The 24005-nt window shown below is 35.4% G+C and overlaps 2 protein-coding genes across 2 annotated transcripts in view; one reads left to right on the top strand and one right to left on the bottom strand.

The window, feature by feature from the left end:
- The window catches only part of LOC106054127 (uncharacterized), a 426772-nt gene that overhangs the window by 364626 nt on the left and 38141 nt on the right, over positions 1-24005 (bottom strand). The window lies entirely within an intron of this gene.
- Positions 9874-17126, top strand: LOC106054126 (uncharacterized). Its single transcript, XM_013209871.2, has 5 exons — positions 9874-10032; positions 13379-13471; positions 13963-14047; positions 16091-16249; positions 16666-17126. The coding sequence occupies exons 1-5, from the start codon at positions 9877-9879 to the stop codon at positions 16767-16769; spliced, it is 597 nt and encodes a 198-aa protein (XP_013065325.2). The 5' UTR covers positions 9874-9876; the 3' UTR covers positions 16770-17126.

The following is a 24005-nucleotide window of genomic DNA, read 5'->3' as shown; positions in this document are numbered from 1 at the left end:
TTTAGTTTAACTTTTAGTTTAACATCACTAGACATAACATCGAGAGAGAAATACCAACTGATTTTGTGTGTGTCTGTGGTAGAAAGAGAAATACCAAGTAATTCGAGCAAGTAAGTGTGTGTGTGCGTGTGTGTGTCTGTGGTAGAAAGAGAAATACCAAGTAATTCGAGCAAGTAATTGTGTGTGTGTGTGTGTGTGTGCGTGTGTGTGTCTGTGGTAGAAAGAGAAATACCAAGTAATTCGAGTAATTGTGTGTGTGTGTCTGTGTGTGTGCGTGTGTGTGTCTGTGGTAGAAAGAGAAATACCAAGTAATTCGAGCAAGTAATTGTGTGTGTGTGTGTGTGTGTGCGTGTGTGTGTCTGTGGTAGAAAGAGAAATACCAAGTAATTCGAGTAATTGTGTGTGTGTGTCTGTGTGTGTTCTCTATGGCAAACGTTCTAAGGAAGCTCTCCTCCCGCCCCCTTACCAGTCCTCCTGCACATCTCCCCCCCTTTGTTCACTATTTCTCCATCTCCTATTAGAAAAGTTACTGTGAAATAAGAAACATGTCATAAAGAAACGATGCAGGTTTAGTGTCACTCTTTAGGCATACTCTGAAAGCTGTAGATCTAGAGACGACTCTTTAGGCATACATTGAAGGCACTAGTGCCAAGAGGTCAGAGGTCACATGCCCCACCCAAGCCCCTCTACCAGCGCGCCATACATGCCTTCACCAACAGACATGATTTGTCTAATATGTGCATGTCTCTATCGGCTCCGTTAAAATTGTCTGTCTCTGAGTAGCAAGTGCTTGCTGACAAAATGCCAGATACCGTAAAGATTTTGTTTTGAGGGGAAGGGCTGGGAGGTTGTCTGCACATGGTCAAATGGTTTGTTCGCTTGTTGCTGTGTTGATGTTAGGCGGAGTTGTCGAATCGGAGGGTCCATGGTCTGTGAATTGCCTAATTATGTCCTTTAATTTTCTCATAGCAAAAATTGGTCTCCAGTGCTGCCTTCTTGTATGCATAATTCAGCTGGAGATTTATTGTCGATTTTCCAGATTCATAAAACACATTGACGCTCTATGGTCAGGGTAAAGTTTTTTTTATATTTTTTTTTCCGTTTATCATGGTTTATTCAGATTATACTTTCACTTACAATAACAGACAAGACAAACAGGTTAATGCATCCACATCCAGACCATATAATACTGTTGAACAGTCAAAGTTATTGAGAAATTGTATATAGTTCATGATCATTGACACTATTCATTGTAATATGTTCAGAAATTGTGCAAACTTGACGATCATTAGATTGACTATTGTCTTTTAGTGTAGACACAATCGAAGTCCTTGATATTGGGATTCTTTCAAAAGAAACTGTCTATAGTTTCTAAGGAAGCTCGAAGTTTCCAAGAAACATTAATATTAATGTTTTTGACAAATGTAAAATCTTTGTTCAGAAATTGTTCATAGTTCCTGCCTTCATTTGCTTGTCCTTTTTCCTGCCCTAGTCACATGAAAGTCCGCATACATTTTAAGCCATACAATCCACATGGGCTTACATCTCACACGAAATGCCTGATCTCCGAAGTTTTGAAGGTCAATGTCTTTATTTACTAGTAAAGTCTAACAGTTCTGGGACACATACACACACAGACGTTTTTATGGATGGTGTGTTGTCATTCTGAAACGGTGGGGTGGCTTGTGTATACAATATCCTATGGAAGCCCAAAGGTTCCAAGAAGTATAAATGTTTTTGTTGGAGCGATTGAATTCCTGAAACTGTTATGTACCACAAAACGGGCTAATCAAAACAAAAAAAAAATGTTCATGTACATCACTCAGTCATAAGTCCCACGCCATTGTATACAGGCTGAACTCTCTGTGACCGCTTCCCAAATCACTAGTAGAGAAACCTCTACAAGTTGAATAAACCCGTTTTTATAATTAAAAAAATGTGGATAATAACCTGCCTAAATTGGCATGATTATATGAATTAAATTAGTTACATATAACATGCATAAATCTGGCAATATGTAAAAAAAAAATTAACTTTTTCTGATTTGCACAAATGGTATCCGCTTGGATTTAAAAATTCACACAGAAATAATTTTAAGAAAATTTCTGACTCTGTAAAACTAACCTCTCTTTCTCTCGATTTTTGGCCGTCAGGAGACCATACTCTTGATTATGCGCATCGTCATTATATTACGTTGTGCAGTGCCAACTGCAAACTGACAAGCTTTAAGTACTAGCTTTGTTCTTCTAAGTAATCCATTCAAGTATGGGTTTTAAAGAAATCTTATAATTTCATAACTCCTTTTATTTAGTATATTCACAAAGTCTAGTGTAAGCGTTTATTTACAAAGTGTTATATACATGTAACATTAATGAGGTTAGCTCGTAATTATCACGTCATCGCGTAATTAATTAAAGCTTACAAGAAATCGCAATGTAACAAAATGTAATAAACGTCTCATGTAATTTATATTGTTAGGTAGAAAACAAAACTGTGAGAATGACAGGCATGTTGCAGAGGCGGAGAATGACAGGCGTGTTGCAGAGGCGGAGAATGACAGACGTGTTGCAGAGGCGGAGAATGACAGGCGTGTTGCAGAGGCGGAGAATGACAGGCGTGTTGCAGAGGCGGAGAATGACAGGCGTGTTGCAGAGGCGGAGAATGACAGGCGTGTTGCAGAGGCGGAGAATGACAGGCGTGTTGCAGAGGCGGAGAATGACAGGCGTGTTGCAGAGGCGGAGAATGACAGGCGTGTTGCAGAGGCGGAGAATGACAGGCGTGTTGCAGAGGCGGAGAATGACAGGCGTGTTGCAGAGGCGGAGAATGACCTAAGTGTAAAGTGGGGAGGACAAAACAAACAGCGCTCTTAAAAAGAGGAACACTTTCACTGGAAGATTTAATTATGAAATATCTTCAAGAAATGGAACGCTGTGAGTCAACACTAATGAAGATGGAATATAAAATGAAAAAAGAAATCTCCAGCCTGCGCAAAGTATTTTTAACGTGATAATCGGCAGTACCATTCTTGAAACTAAATGCAGTCCACAGTGGCACAGAAGTCTGAGGCGGCTGTGAACAAGAGATAGTCGGAGGTTTTAGAATTTTACAATAAACTAATGTCAAGGTCATTAAACTGTTGCCAACAAGATCATGGAGCTGTAGATTAAAAAACATCTCAATACGTGGCGGTTGATCATCGTATCGATTCTCCTCGAGTATTTTATAATACAAACAATAGGGCTTAGAAAATGTGATTCCGCAGTTCTATCAAGTGCATAAACATGACCTACATATCTTTTTAAACAAACATTACCTATCAACACTTCCTCTATTGTATACACCGGATACACCAATAGTGTTTTTCCGTTACGTATGAAGCTCTTCAGTAGAAAATCACAAAACTGCAATGTAATTACAGATGCAATATAAATTCAGTGAAATTGACTGGTGTGTGGAAGAAAAAAATTTTGTTATAAGAAAACCAAAACATTTTTTTTTATCTTAGCTGGAACCCAACAAAACAAAACAAAAATCAAAACAAAACAAAACAAACAAAAAATAAATTAAAAACATCAGGATGTGCTTTTATTGACCTACTAATGAAAACTGACAGGTGAAGTAAAAGATGGGCAGACGTTGGTTAGTTTGATGAGGGGATGCATGTTTAGCGGTTAGATAGACGTCCCCAAGTATCTCCAAACATCCATTCTATCACATTCATTCGCGCAGCTTTGTTTGGCCTCAGGCAAAGTGTCGGAGGAGGCGCTAATTAGAGAGTCTTGTGTATCCATGCCATGATGATAACATTTCATCTCGAAGAAACTCTAAACCTTAAGTTCAATAGCATTCAAAACATAAAGTACAAATTTAATTTAAAAAAAACAAAAACTGCCAAGCACTAATGATGGTCAATCATAGACTACAATAATAGGGATTAATCTTACAATACAATAAAATACCTTAATCATTGAGTACAATCAAATAACACGTAAAGCTTAATCTTATAATAATGTCAATGTCTTCGATTCCGAAGATTACGGATGAGTGCTGAGTTTCACAGGACTACGCAAATTCAGCCTATGAGGCTTCATGTTGAGGCGAATACCTTTCTATGCTGTTCATGAGTCTACATTAGTATTATTCCATGACCTTGGGCTTACTGCAGAGGCGAAGGCTCTTTCTTGTTGTCGATTGGTCTACATTATTAATATTTAACACTGAGTCTTTTTTTCTGAGGCGAAGACTCTAGCAGCAGTCTGGAAGTTACCAGTTTTTTTGAGGGAGAATGTGATTGACATTATGAGACTCCTACATACATTGTAAACAAACCCTGCTGGAACGCTAGCGAAATGGGCTCCTGTAGAGCATCCGCCTGTCTGAAATCTAGCCAGAATCAGCAGATCCTTTTCCAATGTCCCAAGTATCTGATCTGTCTTGGTGTCTGAAGTGTTTTCAAACTTCCCACCATGCATTGCGCATGCCCAAAGCTTTGCGGATCGGTTGTTCAGTTTGATCTGGTTCTCTAGATATGTATAACCCTTGTTTTGTTTTTGCAACTACACTAGTACCAGTGACTCAAAAATAAATCGCGGTAACATTTAGGTCATAGTTTGATTTCTAAATTAAGATAAAAAAAAAATAATGAAAACGGATCAAATCTTCGCGGATAAGAAATAACTTCGCGGATGTAAGGCCGTAGTCCTTATAGACTTTGTTTGATAATGATGAACCTTGTCCACTTTATTAGCAAGTAGTATTCGACAGACACCAAGTGAATGTAGCGACGATTAGTCAAGTAGGCATAATTGTACCTAAATCTCAATAAATATGGACTTTGGCCGACTAAAGGTAGATATGAGGACATAGATCAATATGTCAGTCTAATTTTTCAACTGAAAATATGTTTTCCAAGACAATAGGTGGCAATATCACTAAAGCAATGTACAAGACCATGTCATTTTAAGACTATTCAGAGGCCATTTCATAATGTGTATAGTTCGTGTCACTCTGTTAATAAGTCTTCTTAATTAAAGTGGAATTATTGAATGAATATTATATTAATGCCTATTACACAGAATATGCATAAATTAGGCATTTTATAATTCAAATTGAAAAAGTCTAATTGTAACTGCAGTTATGAGAATGGTACAGACAGTTACAACTGACTATTATCTATTTACGCAATAAACAAAGTTGTCAAAAAAGCAGGTATTCAAATTGGCTTAACGTGAAATTTGCACAGATGTAGACTTTTTTCGAGAGCTTTCTAAATATGTGGATATTTATCAACATGTCTAAACGGAGTATATCAAAGTGTGTTGGAGATTTTCATAGATTGTTGAAAAACTATAAATAGCAAGTTTTTTTGTTTGGTGTTTCCTGTGAACAAAATAAAGGCAGTACTGATAATTATTTTGAAAGATATATAAACATGTTTAGGCACTTTTTAGCACTGCATCATTAAATTATCCAAGGTCTTCCGTTTGTCACACAAGATAATTTCAATGTGGAGGAAATTGTAGACTTTCCCTCTGTTGGTTTTAAAACAAATGAGCAGCTAATTAGAGGTAGACGAAGATTTGATACGAAGGTGCCTTGTGACGCATTGAAATAGTGACAATTATTGCTCATTTTTTGTTTTAGTTGGCAAGAGAGGATTTCAGTTGAGCGTCCGTGACAATGTTTAGTTTCTCGTATAAATCTCCCGTAATTATAAATCCTTTAAGTATAAACTTGAAATTGTAAATAGCGAACTATTAAATAAAACAGACAGAGTTCGTTGATGCCATGTAATCGATGTGGTTGTTCTTGTTTCTCCCCTTAATACTTCTCCATTCAGACATTTATCTAGTGCTCACGCGGCCAAAAAGGGAAGATGAATGTCTTTTGGAAGATCAAACACATTTTTTATAATGTATCGACCTTTGCAAACAAATGAGCTTACACCTCAACAGAAACAAACAAGATTACAAAGAGAGTTTGTGTTACACAAACTCAGAGGCGGCCCCCGTCGAAGTCGGATCCCTGTCGGATCTGCATATTCGCAAATAATATTCAAGAGGTGATTTAATTTTGATGTAAAATGTTTTACACGTTTCGGATGTTCCTTCAGAGTTGAAGATAATTACTTCCTAGTCCAAACCTCCCGCAGGACGACGGGGGATGGGAGCGGGCAGGGTTTGAACCCTGGGCCATCAATAAATCTGAACGACAGTCCAGCGCGCAAACCGCACGACCAGGCAGCCATCCGATGGTGAAAAGTAATAATGTTTCAAAGATTCATTTGCCGTAAATTTAAATTTAAATTTAATTTAAAAAAATAGTAGATTAGTTTTAGTATATTAAAACATTACAATATTGATCAAAACGTTTGGAAATGAAAATCTACACTTTTTTTTACACTTTAAGTTTAGAAATTGAAATTCTACATCTTAATCTAGTCTATTTTAGTCTAAAATAGATCTAGAAATTCTAGATCTAGACTCTAAAATAATTTTAATTAGAATATAAATCCAGATCTAGATATACTGTAATAAAAATCTAGATCTAGTTTAAAAAATCTAGATTAGATCTAAATCAAGATATCATTCCTTTTTTAAACGCGAGTCACATAACGAGGCTATTACTATACCGAGTTCTTTTTTCATTTCATTTGAAGAATTAATTCCATATAACGTCAGAGGGAAAAAAAAACACTACGTCACACGGCCTAGCTAGACTAAAAATCGCCTTCATCTATAAGAGCCATTTATCGAGTGTTCATAGACTTTGGTGCACCGAGTGCGTTCTTTAAGCATTTCATTTAAAGAATTCATTCCATATGACGTCAAAGGAAAAAAAAACACTACGTCACACGGCCTAGCTAGAATAAAAATCGCCTTCATCATTACGAGCCTTTTATCGAGTGTTCATAGACATTGGTGCACCGAGTGCGTTCTTTTAGCATTTCATTTAAAGAATTCATTCCATATGACGTCAAAGAAAAAAAAAAACACTACGTCACAAGGCCTAGCTAGACTAAAAATCACCTTTATCAACACGAGCCATTTCTCGAGTGTTCATAGACATTGGTGCACCGAGTGCGTTCTTTTAGCATTTCATTTAAAGAATTCATTCCATGTGACGTCAAAGGAAAAAAAAAACACTACGTCACACGGCTTAGTTAGACTAAAATATGTTTTCATTAATACAAGCAATTTTTTCGAGGGTTAATAGACATTGGTGCACCGAGTGCGTTCTTTTAACATTACATTTAAAGAGTCCATTCATATGACGTCAAAGAAAAAAAATTCCATTACCTCACAATAGGCTAGTACCGGTACCATAAAAAAAAATGTCTTTATTTACACGAGATATTTAACGAGGGTTCATAGACATTGTTGCACTGAGTTCTAATAGATATTATTTAAAAAGGATCAAAGCCACATTGTTTTTGCGTTTTGTCTGTCAGTCGGTCTGTCCGTTATCTTGATATAAAAAAAACAACTAAAAGTTATTAAAAATTGATTAACCTTTATTTTACGTTTCAAAACATCGCAATAATTTTTAGGTATGAACACAATTGAAAAGTTTATATAATAGATTGTTCCGGATGTTTGTATAAATAGTAAAAGAAAAAGAGAATTTCAGATAAATGTAATACCGTTAATTAAATTTTTTGGATGGTCTCGTATAAAAATTAGGTGTACTACAGCCACGTGGAGAGATTTTCATACCTTACTTTGGTGTTTGGATTCTGTTTTCCTTAAAAATCGGAACATAATATTAACGATAATTAGATTTTTTAATGTTTTAGGTAGAAAGTTAAATGTACTGTAAGAGAGTAGTGAGTTAAAATATTTTTCATAAAAATCCGTAAAAACATTATTTCGTAAATGAGAAGATTATTTGTTCATTAATTAAAAGAGGGAGTTCAAACAAGTATTTGGCGTTAGTAGATTTTTAAATAAATTCGGAAATTTCTGGCGACGATTTGTAAGAAACAAAATCCGGAACTTTCTTTATCGATTACAAAACTTCTATGTTATGTTTTACAAGAAAATTAAATGTCTAAAAAGTAATTTTCAGTAATCAATTCTAGTAAATTACTTTTTTTTAAAAGCCTTATGCGATTTCAAACAATCATTAGGCATAATTCATGTTTTATAAAACAATATCCGGAACATTTTTACACTTAATGAAATATAAGTCAGTATAGATTTATGATTTAGCATTAATATGCTATTTACATAAAAAACGGAACAACATATTATTGATAATGTGTTTTTGCAACGTTTAAGCATGGAAATTGATTGTAATATAAGTTAGAAGAGCAAACAAACATTTGTTGGCGTTGATTAGTTTTGCACAAAAAAATCCGGAACAATCAATTTTAGATACTTAAAACTATTGAGATGTTATGGGAGGAACATTAAAGGGTAAATCAGATTTTCAATAGCTTTTAGAGTTCTAGTTTTTTAAATCTAATCGTGACGGACAGACCGACCAACAGACAAAACGCACAAAAATAAGCTTCTTTTATTCGGATGGGGGCACTAAACAAAAAATAAATAAAATCTGATTTTTAAAAAAAGTTTAAGGAATTGGTTTAGCACCTGATCATGTTGCGACGTTACGCTACTGCACGAAAATCGCTGCATAAAAAGTCCATTTAAAAAAATGTGCGTGATATTTACATACAAAGTGCATTATTAGCCTTTATAAACAAACAGAAATGTTTTCTTTTAATTTTAGCAGCTAGTTGACCAGAAAAAAACGTCTTTAATTATTATTTGTATTTGTTGTAAACATTTCCTGTACATTTTAAAAATATATTTGACTTAGTGATACTGAAAATACACAAAAATTGTCCATCTTTGTTAGCATATTGTAACATTGCCTCCCTTACATTTACGTAATTGTTTTAGAATTGGTGTATTTTTATGAAAAAATCGCTTGCATAATTAATTTTATAAATTAAACGGTTTGCTTTTAGAAAACCAAAAGTAGCCGTTGCACCTAAACTTTTCAAGCCGGATTTAATGATGAAATAATATTTTTCATATCTCTTCTAGTTTTCGAGATCTGAGTGTGACAGACGGACAGACGGACAGACGGACATTTTGCACAAACCTAATAGCGGCTTTTTCCCCTTACGGGGGCCGCTAAAAATGTGTCTACAAGAAGATATAAAGAATAGAAGATTATGAAGGAACGGTCTCAGGTATGTACGAAGTGAATTTAATTTTTGTTCCCAGGTACTTTATGATTCTTCTATCACCAGTATGTAGGTCTACGAAGTACTTAAATTTTTCTTTCTATCACCAGTATGTAGGTCTACTAAGTATTTTAGTCTTTCTTCTATCACCAGTATGTAGGTCTACTAAGTATTTTAGTCTTTCTTCTATCACCAGTATGTAGGTCTACTAAGTATTTTAGTCTTTCTTCTATCACCAGTATGTAGGTCTACTAAGTATTTTAGTCTTTCTTCTATCACCAGTATGTGGGTCTACACAATAAACAAAACATAACGCTGTTAACACGTGATATAGCCTATATTAGCACATAAAGAGTTCATAATACAAAGGTATTTATTTAGAATTGTTAGATCAGGTTTCATTTACTACACTTCTCACTTTTCTATGGACACATTAAGATGCCTCGACAACCATGTCTAGTGTTTGACTTCTTTGTCACTCTTTGTGTTCCAAGAATTTCCTTTCATAGCTATCTTTATTTGCCTTCTCACAAGAATAACAAAAATCTATTTAAGTAGGACTGATTAAACTCAAAGTTCCAACTGAATCTTTCGAGAACCACTGCTGATTTGCTGATAATTCAACTTATCTGCGACACGTCAAGATATCTGACAGTATAAACATTTATAAATTCACGTACATGATATCATACATGTTGGACAACAATATCATGTCAGTCAATATCTACTCTGTGGTTACAGGTCTGCTACTGCCATGGCTGACCCATGGTCAAGACCCGACTACCATTTGTCAGCCGCCACAGATACAAGTGTCTTTCTACAATTTCCTAGACATGGTAAGTTGTTCATGATAAGTTGTTCATGATAAGTTGTACGTGATAAGTTGTTCATGGTAAGTTGTTCATGGTAAGATGGTAAGTTGTTCATGGTAAGTTGTTCATGGTAAGTTGTACGTGATAAGTTGTACGTGATAAGTTGTACGTGATAAGTTGTTCATGGTAAGTTGTTCATGGTAAGTTGTACATGATAAGTTGTAAGTGATAAGTTGTAGGTGATAAGTTGTACGTGATAAGTTGTACATGATAAGTTGTACGCGATAAGTTGTACTTGATAAGTTGTACGTGATAAGTTGTGCGTGATAAGTTGTGCGTGATAAGTTGTACATGATAAGTTGTTCATGATAAGTTGTTCATGATAAGTTGTTCATGATAAGTTGTTCATGGTAAGTTGTTCATGGTAAGTAGTTCACAGTAAGTTGTTCATGATAACAATAAGGGTAGTTACTTTTTTTTTTTCACTAAGAGTTAGTCCCCTTTAATACATTATTTAAGTCTCTGTTAACTGTATACAATGGCCACTTTCTCTTGAGTCTTTGATCTGACCACTGTACATTATTGTGAACTAAAACTCCATAATGTTTATATAATAGTTTTATTGTTGTGCTCTGACTGTGTTACTCAAGAGGAGCGAGCCTCTGTTATGGGAATGAGTTTTTCAATAACGAGCTAAGAAGACTTTATTTATTTGTTATGAATAAGTTGGTTTATGTAAATATTATGTCTACTTAGTCTCTTATCCTTTCTTGTATGTTTTTTTTTCTATCAAGACCAGATTTGGGTCGTATATTATGTAAAAGACAAACTTTTGTTTTGATACGAGACATTAGTGTGTCTCATGGATGACGGTCATTTGATTGTTAGGACCTGTATTATATAATTGTAAGCCGTCTTTTTTGTTTTTGAGATGAGACACTATTGTGCCTCTATGATGGCGGTTCTTTGATTATTTTGAACTGAACCTGTCCTACTAGTTCGATTTTGTTTCATTATTTTCTTTTCTTTTGTTGGCCTTTATTTCCGTTTTCAGCGGCCCCCGAAAGGGGGAAAGACGCTATTAGTTTTGTGTGGAATGTCTGTCCGTCAGTCCGTCCGTCCCGTTTAGATCTAGTAAACTAGAAAAGATAGTGAAAATACGACATCATAATATTTTATATTGTCAAGTTATGTAAGTTCTGTTATACTAAGTACTATATTTACACACACAAAAAATGTTTACTATATTTTTAAAATGAAAAAATCTATTTTTTATGCATATAAATTGGACATAATTTAAAGCAACAATAAATAAGTAGTTTTTCATATTATCGCGCGAACTGCAGTGTTACAAGATCAACACGGAACATTTAACCAAAGGAAAACATTTGGGGGGGGGGGTTACGGAATTTTTTTTTCTTGAGGAATAAGAGACTCTTTACAAAATAATAAGATCAATTACATATTCATTACCAAACATTAGCTAGGCCAGGTTCACATCTAACTTCACATTCACTTTCACCTATCCTTTGGTCTGCTGGACCGCTGGGGCACCATACAATATCTTTTCTTCTCCATTCTTCTCTGTCATTTCTCTTTGATAGAATTTCATTCTGAAAATATTTTAACCTGGCTTTTTACTTGCCTGAATGGACCACTTTGGGGGCCGATTTTCAGTTTATGTTTCTACACAAACTGTCTTTGTAACCTTTTTTTTATGATCTTTTTCTTTTGTTTCTAAATAAACTCATTGTTAGCTGCAAATGAAATCTCATTACTATTACTTGTATGTCTCAGTAAGTTGTATATCCAGAGGCTATAATTAATAGCCTAGGTAGTAGAATTTGGAACCACGAAATACCACTGGACTAACTTGCCAGTTCAGCAGAAGTCACTGGTCTTATGACCTAATGATAATACTAGGTCACATTGTTCATTGTAAGTTTTTCACGGTAAGTTGTTCATGATAAGTTGTACATGGTAAGCTGTACATGGAAGTTGTACTTGGTAAGTTGTACATGGTAAGCTCTACACGGTAAGTTGTACATTAATTTTCCACATTTTTTTGCAAGCAAAATTAAATAGAAAGCTTGAATAAAAGTTTTTAAAAAGAAAACAGAGAAATAGCAACAAGAAATAGACGCATTTCATTAGGAACTATGCCATGTAATAGGCAAGGAGCATACAGGATTGCGGCAACTAGTCAGCGTTTAGGGAGTCTTACTGGTGACCATGTTGTCTTGTTTCAATAGTTTTGATCTAATCTTTGTGAAATATAGCTACATTTAGAGAGGTGCTTTCTAATAAGGCTTGTAATTCACAATTATGCTTTGAGGGTAGACCAATTGAATACTGTAGAAAAGTTAAGTAAAATAATAAAAGTCTTGGGATATTAAATTTAAAAATAGCACGAGCTTCACCCAATAGACTTAATAGATGTTTATGATTTAATACTTGTGAATTATGATAACTTACAAATAAAAACATTAAAAAAAGCCCACAAAAGAGGCAAGATGGCCCATAAAAGAGGCACATAAAGCCCAAAAAAGAGGCAAAGAAAAGAGCCCTAAGGCCCAAGGATTCCTATGATGATAAAGCTAAAACTGAATAGCGCAAATTCTGAGGTTTCCTTTTTTTAAAAAAAAAAATAAAATAAAATAATAGATGCTATGCTTGGTAGAAGCTAGGCAGAACGGATTTAGCTTCACTGACGCCTTTTAGAACAAGCCATTGCCCTACAGCAGCTAGATGTTGTTACTGCCAGGAAGTTATAAAACAGCGAAGCGAATTCTCTACGAGTGCAGTTTTAACATGGGAATGGATCTGCTTTCAATGTAGGGTTTGGTCATGAAGAGAATTCTGGTGCTAATGCCGGATTCTTCTTGTACAGAGACAGGGAAACCCTGAAAAACAACTTCAAAGACCATGCAGCAAGATTAATTTCAGCACTTGTGTTCCTAAATATTTCTAGTTTCAAGTCGAATCAGCGTAAATATACATTTAGTATTGTTTTAAAAGAAGCATATTTGTGTTTATATTACGTTCTACATTAAGAATATTATAGGCCGATATCGGATTAGTTACACTAGCTGTTTGGGACAACAACCCAACGACTGAGATATCAACAACTAAGTATTACTTTCTGAAGGGGAATGTTAAATGCTATGATTTAGCTTCGTTGTAGAGTTAGAGTGACAATGTGAAGGATAATAGTATATTATTGTTATTATTATTATTATTATTATTATTATTATTATTATAGCCAAATTTTTTAACATTTTGTCTAGTTGGGTCTTAAAAATGAATTTTTTCACGGTTTAAGATTAATCGTTTTGGTTGACTATTTGATAGTTGTTGTTTTTTTTTTCAGACGTACGGGATCTACTCCATTGACTTTACAAAGAGCTTAGCAGCAAAAGTTGAAGCTCTTAGCCAGATAAGAACTGTCTATGATTTCAAAACGGTATGTCTATATTACACATGAGTATTTACTTTCTCGACGTTGGCCGAGTTGTTAAGTTCTTGACTTTCAAACAAATGAGTCAAGAGTTCAAATCTTCAACTTGGGGATTTCCCATCAAAATAGGTAATTGACATTTGTTGGAGAAATTAAAGACCGTTGGTCGTTGTGCTGACCATATAATACCTTAGTTAAACTTCTACCAAAACAAAGATAACCTTTATATATTCTGGACCACAAGATCTGAAAGGTGAAATTTACTTTTAGCTTGAATGGATACACAGCATAAGCTGTCTAGTGGTTTCTTGTTTATGTTATAGTTATATTTCTTATTTATCTATGTTGTCGTTTTACTACAGATGTTCAAATTTCATTATGTTGAGTATTGTATAGGCAACTTGTTGAAATGAATAGATTATAAGATGTGGTTAGGTTTTAGGTTTTTCTAAGTTGTAAATCGTATCTGTATATATGTTGTTGTTTTTTTCACTTAGTTCATTGCTTACGACATTACGTCCAGTGGTAATTGCACCAAGCACGCCATGAGCTGGACAGAGGTCATTACTCAATGTCTTCCAGGTTAGTAGTTATGGCTTTCGTTAAACTGGATATCTGGGTCAACGTGTGCTAAACACAGCCATCAGCCGGACACTTTAGGGTGATTCGAAGTAAATAAACTTACTTGGTGGACACAACAAAGTCGAGGAGGTCACCAGGATCTTTGGTGTTGTGAGCTTCAAGGGAGTGCTCAATATTTCAGTCTAGAAATCTCAGAAAAACAAACTGAGCTGTTGGACTTTCAACCTTGCAAACTTATGATAAAGTCGTGTAGATGTTCAATGCATGCTTCTGCTACTCCTGACCATTTTAGTTGCAGATCTTGTAACTTTGACGACATCCCCAGAACTATTTATAACTAGATGGTGAATGATAGATATCAAGGGCACATACCTAACTCTATGTTTCTATGACTGTCATAAGATGGATTTTAAATGGTAGGATAGGGGAGGTAGCTCTTTTAATGTGTTACGACTCTTTCGCAGAGCCATCCCTAGAGTAATCACGTAATGATTTGCCAAAACGAGTTAATAAAAAAAAAGCTAGCCGTGGCCTTCATACTTGCCTACTTCCCTGTCTTGCCTACTTCCCACCTTGCCTACTTACATGCCGTGCCAGCAAGTATAACAGAGGTCAAAATTGCTAATCTGCAGCGAATTCAGAACAACGCCGCACGGCTAGTTCGACGCAAAATAAAAAGGCGCACACTCCACTGCCTTCGCTTGAAAGTAAGAATCGATGACAAGAAGGTCACACTTTGCCACCAGAGTATCTGAAAGAAATGCCCTTTTACCTTAGTGAACAGATTACTCCATATGTCCCTCACAAAACACTGCGCTCCATGGACTCAAGGCTAGTCGTACCACGTTTCGCAAAAGTTACAGGTTGCGGAGGTTTTCAGGACCAAAGCTTTCAAGCCCGCTCCCCACTGGTTAATATGCATGACTGAATGCATGACGCGTAGGAAGTAATCATCTTCTTTTTTTTTTTTTTTGAAGTAACGTCTGTATTATATAAGATAAGATAAGATAAGATAAGAAGACAACATGGTTCAGTACACTGAAGAAAATGAAGGCCTCGCTACTCAGAACCTATATAGATTAGTTTGTCACTTTAACTCTCGTGTTTATGTTTGTTATTTTCTCATATCGACCTTGAGTAAAAACTTGACATTATCTTTTACAGCGCTGTATCAATTCAATTATTTCTATTATTATTATTATTATGTTAGAAATGAACAAGTAGTCATTCTCTGGCACTGCCAGGGTCGAGTTTCGCTAAAGAAAAACAAAATTCATCGTAGTCCCTTTAACAGTTTCCACTGAGGAATTTTCTGGTGATGTGGCAGGTCTGCAGCAGTACCGTCCTCTGACAGGCAACGAAGATATTCCTAGGAATGTTAAGGGCCTTGAAGGTGTCTGTGAGGTCAGTTGTTATTATCCCCTCGGTTGATATAACAATGGGGTATATTGTTATTTTGGACAATTTCCATAGACGCTTAATCTCCAAGCCTAGGTTCCCATATTTTCTTTGTTTTTCTATCTCAGTTTTTCTCAAATTATGAGACAGTGGTACGGCGATATCGATAATGGTAGCGGTTTTTTCTTTTTTATCAATTATTTATTTATTATTATTATTATTATTATTATTATTAGTTATAATTATTTCTATTATTTCTATTTTTATTTTTATCATCATCATTATTATTAAGGTATAATACTTCATTGACAAATATTTTTGTTACTGTTTATAGAAAAGTAACCTCTACATTTTAAAACGGTCTTATGGGGAAAAGGGGGCGGACGAAATCTTAGGTACACTTTTTTTTTCAACGTTAAATAAAAACAAACTTTTTTCAACAAACTTTTTGTTCAATAAGTTTCTGTACGTTCGTTTTTTAATATTGTGATAGTTAATGGCATTCAGTTCTTCTTCTGGTCTTGAGAAATACCTTTCACTCTCTAGCTGTGAGAATATCTAAACCTGTAGACACGGATTGTTTTCCTTTGTTTGATGAATGTCTGTCCTTGGTATTGTAACGTATTGTCTTTGTAACCTCTACAGCCAGTGCCAAGAAAGTGAGCCCCGACAATGTCTACCTGGGCTACGGTTCTGAAAAGATTAACATTCAGACCTGGCAGATAGACCTGATCAATGTAACTCTACAAGTGGCCTTCACCTTTGGAACTAACCCTGTGTATCCTCTAGTCAGACATGCATACAGTAAGTACAAGATGAAAACAAAATAGTGTCACCTATCTCAAGTTGAATCATGGATTTACAACTTTGGAGTGGGGGCCCTCTTTTGTGAGAGGGAATAGGTTAATATCTGTGTGTGTGTGAGAGAGTGTGTTAGTTAAGGGATATATGGCATAAACCGCTTAGCTACCTAACAACTAGACTCGAGTTCGAATCTTTATTCGCGCAGAGTTGCGTTTGCTGAGCGCCCAAAACGACTCATTAAGAAACGGTATGTTAATCATGACAATGTTAAGGTGTTGGTATTTTGCTTTCCTATTGGCCTAATCGTCTCCTTTAAATACCAGCTCCACTCAAGCCCCACGGTGAGAATGAGAAGCATTGCTCGGGCTCGCTCCATAGACAAACATTAACCACGATTCACTGACATTTCGTTTCAGGGCCAGACTTTAAGACACCGGCAAGTATTGTGATCTTCTACAACTCTGAGAATGCAGTCAATCCTTCACAGTTCATTATACCGTCCTCTTGTATCACCCCATGATATATGCTTCCACCTAACCAGCAAATACCGTGAGCATCTATAAATGTGAGAGTACAGTCAACTTTTCACAGTTCATTATACATTGCTCTTGCATCACCCCATTATTCCAGGATCCCATTTTCTTGAAGACAATTCGGGTGTGTGAGATATGTGTATTATGTATGAGTGATGTGTGTGAGTGATGTATGCTTCAATCCATACCATAGCACTTTATTTGTAAAGGAATAAAATAACATGTAACATGCTTTAACATAACTTTATACTGTGTAGTTCTCCCACATCTTAATAATTAATCTCTTAGTGTTCATGTACTACAAATAAATTCTTTTCAAAATAAACTATTGTTTCATAATGATATGTTTGTGTACTGTGTACTGTGTTAAGATACCTCTATGCGAAATGGGGTACAACACCTAATAGTACCTTTTTACAAAACAAAAGATTTGTACACGTTATTTCTCCCACACATAATACTCGGATCAAGCTAAAATTTTGCAAAATTATTTCTATTAACCAAACAAGAATAAAATAAAAATTTAAACCTATTAATTGATTAACTTTTGGTAATTAATTACTTTGTTTGGTATCGAACAAGGGAAATAAAATTGTACTTGACTGATTTGTTGAAATACATTATATACATATACATGCTACATTAGTGCCCTTTATACTTTGTAGGTCGACGCTTTAAAGTTTTGAATTAATAATAGATAACTGTAAAACCATCTATTTTGATAAGCATTTGCCCGGCACAGTGGTTAATGTGTTGGCTTGAGGTGGCTAAAGAAGCTTGAGCCCTCGCGTTTCAAATCAGGTCTTTCAGCTTTTTTTATTTATTTATTCATAAATGCATTTAAAAAGCGATCACGGTAACATTAACATAGATACCCCCTTCTTTCTCCCGCCCTCCCACTTTCCCAACTGGTCCAGACAAGGGATAGGATCATAGCATATTAAGAAAGCTAAAAGCATGAAATAGCGCTAAAAATTAGTGTGTGCAAACTTTTTACAAGACAGAGTTTTCTCGCTTGTTTACCGCAATGGCATATCGAATTCAATCCTTCATATCCTCTGGTTTAATCACAAACACTCAGTTAAATAAAGAGTGGACTCCACCTTTTAAAATATGCAAAAATGTAAGGAAAATGTCGCCTCTTTAAAAAAAGAGAATCATTTACAAATGTGCATTATGATATCTTAAGCTTAGAGTCACGTTTGGAATGTTTTTTATCAATTAAATTTTAAGCCAATTGTTAAGGTTTTTTTGTCCTCTTTTGTATGGCTTTGTCCTACTTTTTGTCCTCCTTTAGAGGTCCTAGTTCCTGTTAACCTTAAGGGTGAGACTATGGACGACCGCTAATTCCTGTCTTACAACGGGCTCTGATAGGAGGTTATAGCTGTACGCCAGCGAGCCTCTAGCTGGTTTGATATTACCACAGTATGGACGTCGTTAAATCGACTGACTAAAAATTATTTTAAAATAACACAGTCATTTGATTCGTTCTACTTTTTTTTTAAAGGTCTTCTTATCTTGGCACTGAGACCAGGGCGTTAAGAAATCAATTTGGCCAACTGACCAAACTCATCAAAATGGCTAGTGGATATCAAGCTATAACCTGGGCTTCGGTAGTGGTCAGTTTAGTGACCATATCATACAAATTAATGGCACACTTGTAGGGCTTGAAACGTCGAGACACGAAGACGTCACGTGACCATAAATAACCATCTAGATTTTCTAGTTTCATTCTCAACATTCACTGTCTTCCTTTGTCTCTGTGTGCGTCTCTCTCTCTCTCTTCCTTTCTCTCTCTCTCTCTCTGTCTCTCTCTCTTACACAGTTTCTCACACACTCTCTTTCTCTGCGTCTCTCATTCTCTCTGTCTCTCTCTCACTCTCACTCTCTCTCTCTCTCTCACGCTCACACACACCGACACAGACAGACACAAACCCACACCCAAATGCTACTACTCTCGAGCCGTGCCAACTAACGAAAGGCGGTTCTGCTTTAATTAGGAGACAATGAGTTTCGTGACTTTGTGCTGTATTGGCGTCCAGAAAATATCAATTAATAAATCTCCACCTAATGTAATTGTAATGAACCCTCTATAGTGTTGTGACATTTCGTTTCTTTATTCTTTAAGTACTCTCACTCTCTCTATCTCTCTTTCTATCTATCTATCTATCTATCTATCTATCTATCTATCTATCTATCTATCTCTCTGTCTATCTATCTATCTATATATCTATATATCTGTCTGTCTGTCTGTCTGTCTATCTATCTATCTATCATTCTATCTATCTATTCATGTCCCCTCTAATGTTCATTCATGCATGAGTGTCTTAAAAGAAAATAGCGTGTCCACTTTATACCCAGATGTAGATCTATATAATTGATTAAACTTTTATAAAAAACTAGACTACACTCACAACAAATGGACAAGATATTAAACCCCATTGAGTCTAGATGTCCCTGTTGAACATATAACACAACCTGAAATAAGTGTAAAACGAGCAGACCCTATCAACGATGTATTTATATAGCCTACACTGTTACACACACACACAAAATACGGTTGAATAGATTTCTTTACAGCAGTGGTTCTCATTAAATGGTAAAAGGGGGGACACGAAAGGTTTTCCCGTTAATAAGATATAATGACCACTTGTTAAGAGAAACAAAAATGCTAATTTTTATAATTCAGCTCCATGACTCATGTTTGTTTTTATATAGGTCCTGGCTTTTAAATTTTGTGTTTATATAGGTCGGTGATCACCAATGATATAGGATACTATAATTTCCTGAACTAAAATAATAGAAGTGAAGATGGTGATGAATCCCAACTGATCCCGATACATTGATAACCTACTATAAAGTAACTATTTGAATGCTAGATCAATATAATAAGGAAGTTTACAGAACGCAACTTTAGTCACAAATCAAAAAAAAAACTTCACATATATAATTTTTATAAGAAGGTATTCAGTTACACAAAGAACAAGTGAGGAATGCTATCATATGTTGGGAATAGAGGAGAACTAATCTAATGCAAATATTAAAATAAAAGTGTGTACAGCACTGTGTCAAAACAAAAAGAAACATGAAAGAAATGTTTACTTCTAGTCAAAACTAGCAGCTCGAATGGCTTCCCTGCTATGACGTATTAACCAAATCCCACGTGACTCTAGGGCTGCAAAACAAATGATTGTTGTAAATGGATTTGTTTGATCGAGGTCTCTACAACAATTAGATCTACCTCGGATCAAACCACGTGGTACAAGGGACAACACTCTTGATTAATTTAGTTTAAAACTCAATGACTCCATGAACGCTGATTAATTTCATGAACTATTAATTACGACTGGCCAAAGAGTGAGAGAGAAAAAAAAAACATATAGACAAAGAGAGAGAGAAAAGGGGGGGGGGAGAGAGACTGAGAAAGAGAGAGGCCAAGAGAGACAGAAACAAAAAAAAATAGTCAGACAAATAGAAATACAACAAGAGACGGAGATAGACAAAAAGAAAGAAAGAAACCAGAGAAAGAGAGAGAGAGAGAGAGAGAGAGACTAAGTAAGAAACAGAGGGACAGAGAAAAAGATGGAGAGAGAGAGAGAGAGAGAGACCATGTGAGAAACAGAGAGACAAAAAGAAGAGACAACGAGAAAGATGTAGTTACACGAAATGACCTATTCCGTCATACTCTAGTGTTGGCCTAATCCAGACAATTCTCTATCTCTCTAGACTCTAGACAGTGACACAAAGTTGTACACTGTGCTGCCCAGAAGGTACGTGAAGTGGGAGACATTAAGCAACTGGCCATTCCAACTGATTTGTGGAGCATTATAGCTACGCTACTGAGCATTCTTGTCTCATGTATTGCATTTGTTAGGTACATAATCTAGATCTAGAATGATCTGGAGAAAAGACTCAGATTTAACTTGTTAAAAAAATCATTTCTGCTTGTCAAGTCTGATCATTATTGTTGATGCTTTGAAGCTTTTAGTTTTTTACTGTTTCTATTGTACTATTTCTATTGCTCTGTTTGTATTGTACTGTTCCTATTGTACTGTTTGTATTTTACTGTTTGTACTGTACTGTTTGTATTGTACTGTATGTATTGTACTGTATGTATTGTACTGTTTGTATTGTTCTGTATGTATTTTATTGTTTGTATTGTACTGTTAGCTATAAACAGAGTGAAGTATTCCGCTATGCATATATTTTTAGTAACTAGTTGGAATTTGTTCTTACTGATGTTGAAGTCAGACGGGTGTCGCTGCTGAAGAAGTTAGAACGGATTATTCAGTATTACGCTTCTGTCCTTTTTTTTATTACTTCAAGAACGTTTTATCAAGCTGCGAAGCTTGTCATCTAATTATTACTAGAATAAAATAATATAATACAATACACAGTTGAAAAAAAACAACAACACAGTTAGTTAGCGCCACAAATATAGCTTCAAATGATTACGAACACTTTTGTCTTTAAAATATATCAGTAGATAAAAATATAATAAAATTGCGAATTTATTTTGGGGGGGGGGGGGGGCTAAATAAATAATTGAGACCAAAGTTCAAAGAAGAAATTAATAAATCTAGATATCTGAAAGAAAAATGTATCAATCATCACAGCATGCACGGAATAAAAAGAATCATCAAAGATAGCAGACGTCACTGAAATCTGCATAGTTGGCAGTTCATATCGTTTGTACCAAGACATTGACCCCTTAAGAAAAGGCAATAACATGTCACGTGGCCTGTCTTCACAGCCCAATTTGTCTCAAACTTAATTGATTACCAGAGATGATTAGGTGACACAGTTGTTCTACTTGGTCAAGGTCAAATCTGAGAGCGCCATCTTACTTGTGCTTGTTTGGCGCCTCCGCGCAGTGCCTTGAGCAAGTTAGTCTAACACTCAAATACCGAAACAACACAAGCAAAAGGCCAACACTGTAAATGTATTTGACGCTGATGTCAAACAAGAAGTTTAATACATAGTGAAGGGCACTGTCAAATGTCATACTATCTAGATATCTACTTCAGAAACTAAAAGCCGACCCTCTCTGTAAAGCTGCCAAAAGTCTTCTGTGTTTACTTTCATTACACTTCGAAATCTGAAGTCTTGTTTTTAATCATCACGTCACCTTCTCTAAGCAAAATTTTCCCTTTTTTTGAAACAAAAAACTTTTCGCGCCAAAGTCCTTATCATGTGATAGCAGATCGAACAAAACTTAGACGTCAATTAATAAAAGAGTGAACTTTTTAAAAGAGACGTTTTCAATTTGTAAACGTCTTATTGGTTCAATAGACAGCAGAGAATCAAAAGCATGGATCATCATCACAGAGTGCAACAGAACATCAAAACGGAATGTCAACAAAGATCATCACCTTAGATCTTGATAAATCATCATCACAGATCTTCACGTTACATCCTCACAGAACATCATAACAGGACATCCATAACAGAACATCATAACAGAACATCATAACAGAACATCATAACAGAACATCATAACAGAACATCATAACAGAATACCACAACAGAACATAATAACATAACATTATAACAACAGAACATCATAACAGAACAGCATCAGGACACAATCATTTGAATATTTATTTAAAAAAACAAACTTATCAGGTTCTTGAAATCAGAGCAGACTATAGTATATATAGAGCCATGTTTACTGTTATACAGTTAACATTCTATGTTTGGAGTGTCAACTAATTGATTGACTTTTTGAACTAATATTTACTTGCACTTCTTCCATTCTCGACTAAAAAATATTTTTTAAAGATAATAAATAAAACATTTAGCAATAATTCAGAGTAACTGAGCTTAGCGTTTCATAAGCCTAAAAACTGAACATTCAGTATACCTACAAGCTAAACATTCTGCAAACCTACAAGCTAAACATTCTGCAAACCTACAAGCTAAACATTCTGCAAATCTACAGGTTGAACATTCTGCAAACCTACAAGCTAAACATACTGTAAACCTACAAGCTAAACATTCTGCAAACCTACAAGCTGAACATTCTGTAAACCTACAAGCGGAATATTCTGTAAATCTACAAGCTGAACATTCTGTAAATCTACAAGCTGAACATTCTGCAAACCTACAAGCTGAACATTCTGCAAACCTACAAGCTAAACATTCTGTAAACCTACAAGCTGAACATTCTGCAAACCTACAAGCTAAACATTCTGTAAACCTACAAGCTGAACATTCTGCAAACCTACAAGCTGAACATTCTGTAAACCTACAAGCGGAATATTCTGTAAATCTACAAGCGGAACATTCTGTAAACCTACAAGCTGAGCATTCTGTAAACCTACAAGCTGAACATTCTGCAAACCTACAAGCTGAACATTCTGCAAACCTACAAGCTGAACATTCTGTAAACCTACAAGCTGAACATTCTGTAAACCTACAAGCTGAACATTCTGCAAACCTACAAGCGGAACATTCTGTAAACCTACAAGCTGAACATTCTGTAAACGTACAAGCTGAACATTCTGTAAACCTACAAGCTGAACATTCTGTAAACCTACAAGCTGAACATTCTGTAAACCTACAAGCTGAACATTCTGTAAACCTAAAAGCTGAACATTCTGTAAACCTACAAACTGAACATTCTGTAAACCTACAAGCTGAACATTCTGTAAACCTAAAAGCTGAACATTCTGTAAACCTACAAACTGAACATTCTGTAAACCTACAAGCTGAACATTCTGTAAACCTACAAGCGGAATATTCTATAAACCTACAAGCTGAACATTCTGTAAACCTACATGCGGAATATTCTATAAACCTACAAGCTGAACATTCTGTAAACGTACAAGCTGAACATTCTGTAAACCTACAAGCGGAATATTCTGTAAACCTACAAGCTGAACATTCTGTAAACCTACAAGCGGAATATTCTATAAACCTACAAGCTGAACATTCTGTAAACCTACAAGCTGAACATTCTGTAAACCTACAAGCTGAACATTCTGTAAACCTACAAGCTGAACATTCTGTAAACCTACAAGCTGAACATTCTGCAAACCTACAAGCTGAACATTCTGCAAACCTACAAGCTGAACATTCTGTAAACCTAAAAGCTGAATATTCTGTAAACCTACAAGCTGAACATTCTGCAAACCTACAAGCTGAACATTCTGCAAACCTACAAGCGGAATATTCTATAAACCTACAAGCTGAACATTCTGTAAACCTACAAGCGGAATATT

Source organism: Biomphalaria glabrata, chromosome 4, assembly GCF_947242115.1.
Source record: "Biomphalaria glabrata chromosome 4, xgBioGlab47.1, whole genome shotgun sequence".
Lineage (NCBI taxonomy): Eukaryota > Metazoa > Mollusca > Gastropoda > Planorbidae > Biomphalaria > Biomphalaria glabrata.
This window is presented reverse-complemented; position numbering and strand designations above follow the sequence as displayed.

What these genes read in the sequence shown, in the direction of transcription:
- LOC106054126 (XM_013209871.2), top strand. Translation starts at nt 9,877, where the DNA reads ATGATATCATACATGTTGGACAACAATATCATGTCAGTCAATATCTAC. An exon ending in TCTACAATTTCCTAGACATG is followed by an intron (nt 10,033 to 13,378) that starts GTAAGTTGTTCA and finishes TTTTTTTTTCAG; the next exon opens with ACGTACGGGATCTACTCCAT. An exon ending in CATTACTCAATGTCTTCCAG is followed by an intron (nt 14,048 to 16,090) that starts GTTAGTAGTTAT and finishes TAACCTCTACAG; the next exon opens with CCAGTGCCAAGAAAGTGAGC.